This window comes from Aplysia californica, unplaced genomic scaffold, assembly GCF_000002075.1.
Source record: "Aplysia californica isolate F4 #8 unplaced genomic scaffold, AplCal3.0 scaffold00457, whole genome shotgun sequence".
NCBI lineage: Eukaryota > Metazoa > Mollusca > Gastropoda > Aplysiida > Aplysiidae > Aplysia > Aplysia californica.
Window position 1 is genome coordinate 327,421 of NW_004797727.1, and position 2,057 is coordinate 329,477.

Consider the following 2,057-nt stretch of genomic DNA (forward strand, 5'->3'; position numbering starts at 1 on the left):
GTGTTGCACACACACACACACACACACACACACACACACACACACACACACACACACACACACTCACTCGGTGAGTTTTTTTATGATGTTGCATTCTTTCTATTGTTGCTTATTCTTCTTTTGCTCCTTCCTCTTTCTCTGTCCTACAACCCTCTTTTAATTCTACCTCATTACTTGCTCAGAGTTTGTCTTTCCTTGTTTTGTTCATTAAGTCGTTTTTGATTAGAATTGTGCCTTGACGCGTTGGGATCAGGCGCTCGTCATTTTTGGGGCATGTAGAGTTATTGGTATAATTTTAAAGCTTGTTCATTTGTCTATCATTTGCTGAAAAAAATAACAACTCAATTTTAACTTGAATAAAAGTCAAGAAATTTGGGATTGAAGGAGGTGAGGACCACCTGGTTTCAGCCGTAAAATAAGCAAAAAAAATGGCCACCAAATTTTGGTGATTTCCAAAACTTGAGAGTCCTTGGAAAATGAAAATTTACACTTTTTAAAATCTAATCAACGATTTTCAGAAATATTAACAGAGAAATTTACTTTTTTATAGAGATAAAGGGCGATGAACCCCCCCCCCCCCCCAAAAAAAAAGATAAAAATTGCCAAACCGTCAGAAAAAATGCCGGTATCTTCGATTTCATTAATTTGACGGGGTTTCACTACGATGCCTCACAAACTAAATTATTTTTGTCCCTTTTCCCGCTCTATTCTTCCTCTTTCTGTTCCCCTCTCAAGTTTGTTTGTTTGTTTGTTTGTTTGTTTGTTTGTTTATTTGTTTGCTTGTTTGATTTTGGTTCCTTACTCTTCGTTTTTCTGTACTCATTTTTTTCCTGACACTTCATCTCCGTTTCTCTTGATGTACCTCACACTTTTTAGTTGTGCTTTTTAAAATTATTTTTCCCCTCATACCCTTATTTCCCTAGTTTGGTTTAGGTTTTTCGTTCATATCTTTATAAATATAGTCACTGTTTTTTTATTATCTATATTATTATTATGATTTATTTCGAAACTCTTCTTTTCTATTTGTGTTGTTACCATTTTAAAAATAAATGTATTGTGTCCTGATTGGGTTTGTTTCCATTTTTCTTTCTGTTCTGACACTTAAAAAACAATAATTATGCTCTTACTCTGGGTGCTGATTTCTATTTGTGTTCTGACCTTTTTTTGGTCGTTTTCTATTTGTGACGTCACTCGTTGTTGGTTTCTATATATGTTTTCATTCCTTTTGTTCTTTTCTGTTTCGCTGTTCACTCTTGTTGTTCTTTTCTGTTTCGCTGTTCACTCTTGTTGTTCTTTTCTGTTTCGCTGTTCACTCTTGTTGTTCTTTTCTGTTTCGCTGTTCACTCTTGTTGTTCTTTTTCTATTTGTGACGTAACTTTTGTTCATTTCTATTTTTGATGTAACTTTTTATTCATTTCTATATGTGATGTAACTTTTTGTTCATTCCTATTTATGTTCTCAGTCTTTCCGCTGCTTACTTTACCCTATCACTTTTTCAAATCGCTTGTTGATTTGTCCAGGCAAAGCTTGTCGGAGAGGAAGCATCCACTCCGTCCTTGAGAGAGCTGCGTCCTTGACCTTCATCTCCACCTTGTCCAGCATGGGAAGTCTGCCTAGTCTGTTCGACATGGGCGAGATGAGCTCAGATGAGGAGGACTCCAGGTGAGGTCACTTTCGGCGGGGGGGGGGGAGGTTTTTTTTTATCTTGTTGGTTTTGTTGTTGTTGTTGCTTTTGTTGTTGATTGATGCTGTTTTTGTTGTTGATGGTGGTGTTGTTGTTGTTGCTGTTGGTGTTGTTGTTGCTGTTGTATTTGTTGATGGTGGTGTTTTCTTTTTAGTTTTAGCAGCAAATTTATTATTATCATTAACAGCATTGTCATCACCATTATCGCTATTTCTGATGATATTGTTATTCTATTTTAATTCTTATTCTTATTCATATTCTTATTATTATTTTCAGTAGTAGTAGTAGTAGTAGTAGTAGTAGTAGTAGTAGTAGTAGTAGTAGTAGTAGTAGTAGTAGTAGTAGTAGTAGTAGTAGTAGAAGTAGTGGTGGT

General features: G+C 35.4%; 1 protein-coding gene across 1 annotated transcript in view; it reads left to right on the forward strand.

Annotated features, from left to right (window-relative positions):
- The window catches only part of LOC101862058, a gene marked incomplete in the record, with an annotated part of 69,542 nt that overhangs the window by 64,159 nt on the left and 3,326 nt on the right, over nt 1-2,057 (forward strand). Inside the window, 1 exon segment of the mRNA XM_013086351.1 lies at nt 1,521-1,662. Coding sequence (XP_012941805.1) covers nt 1,521-1,662 — 142 coding nt within the window.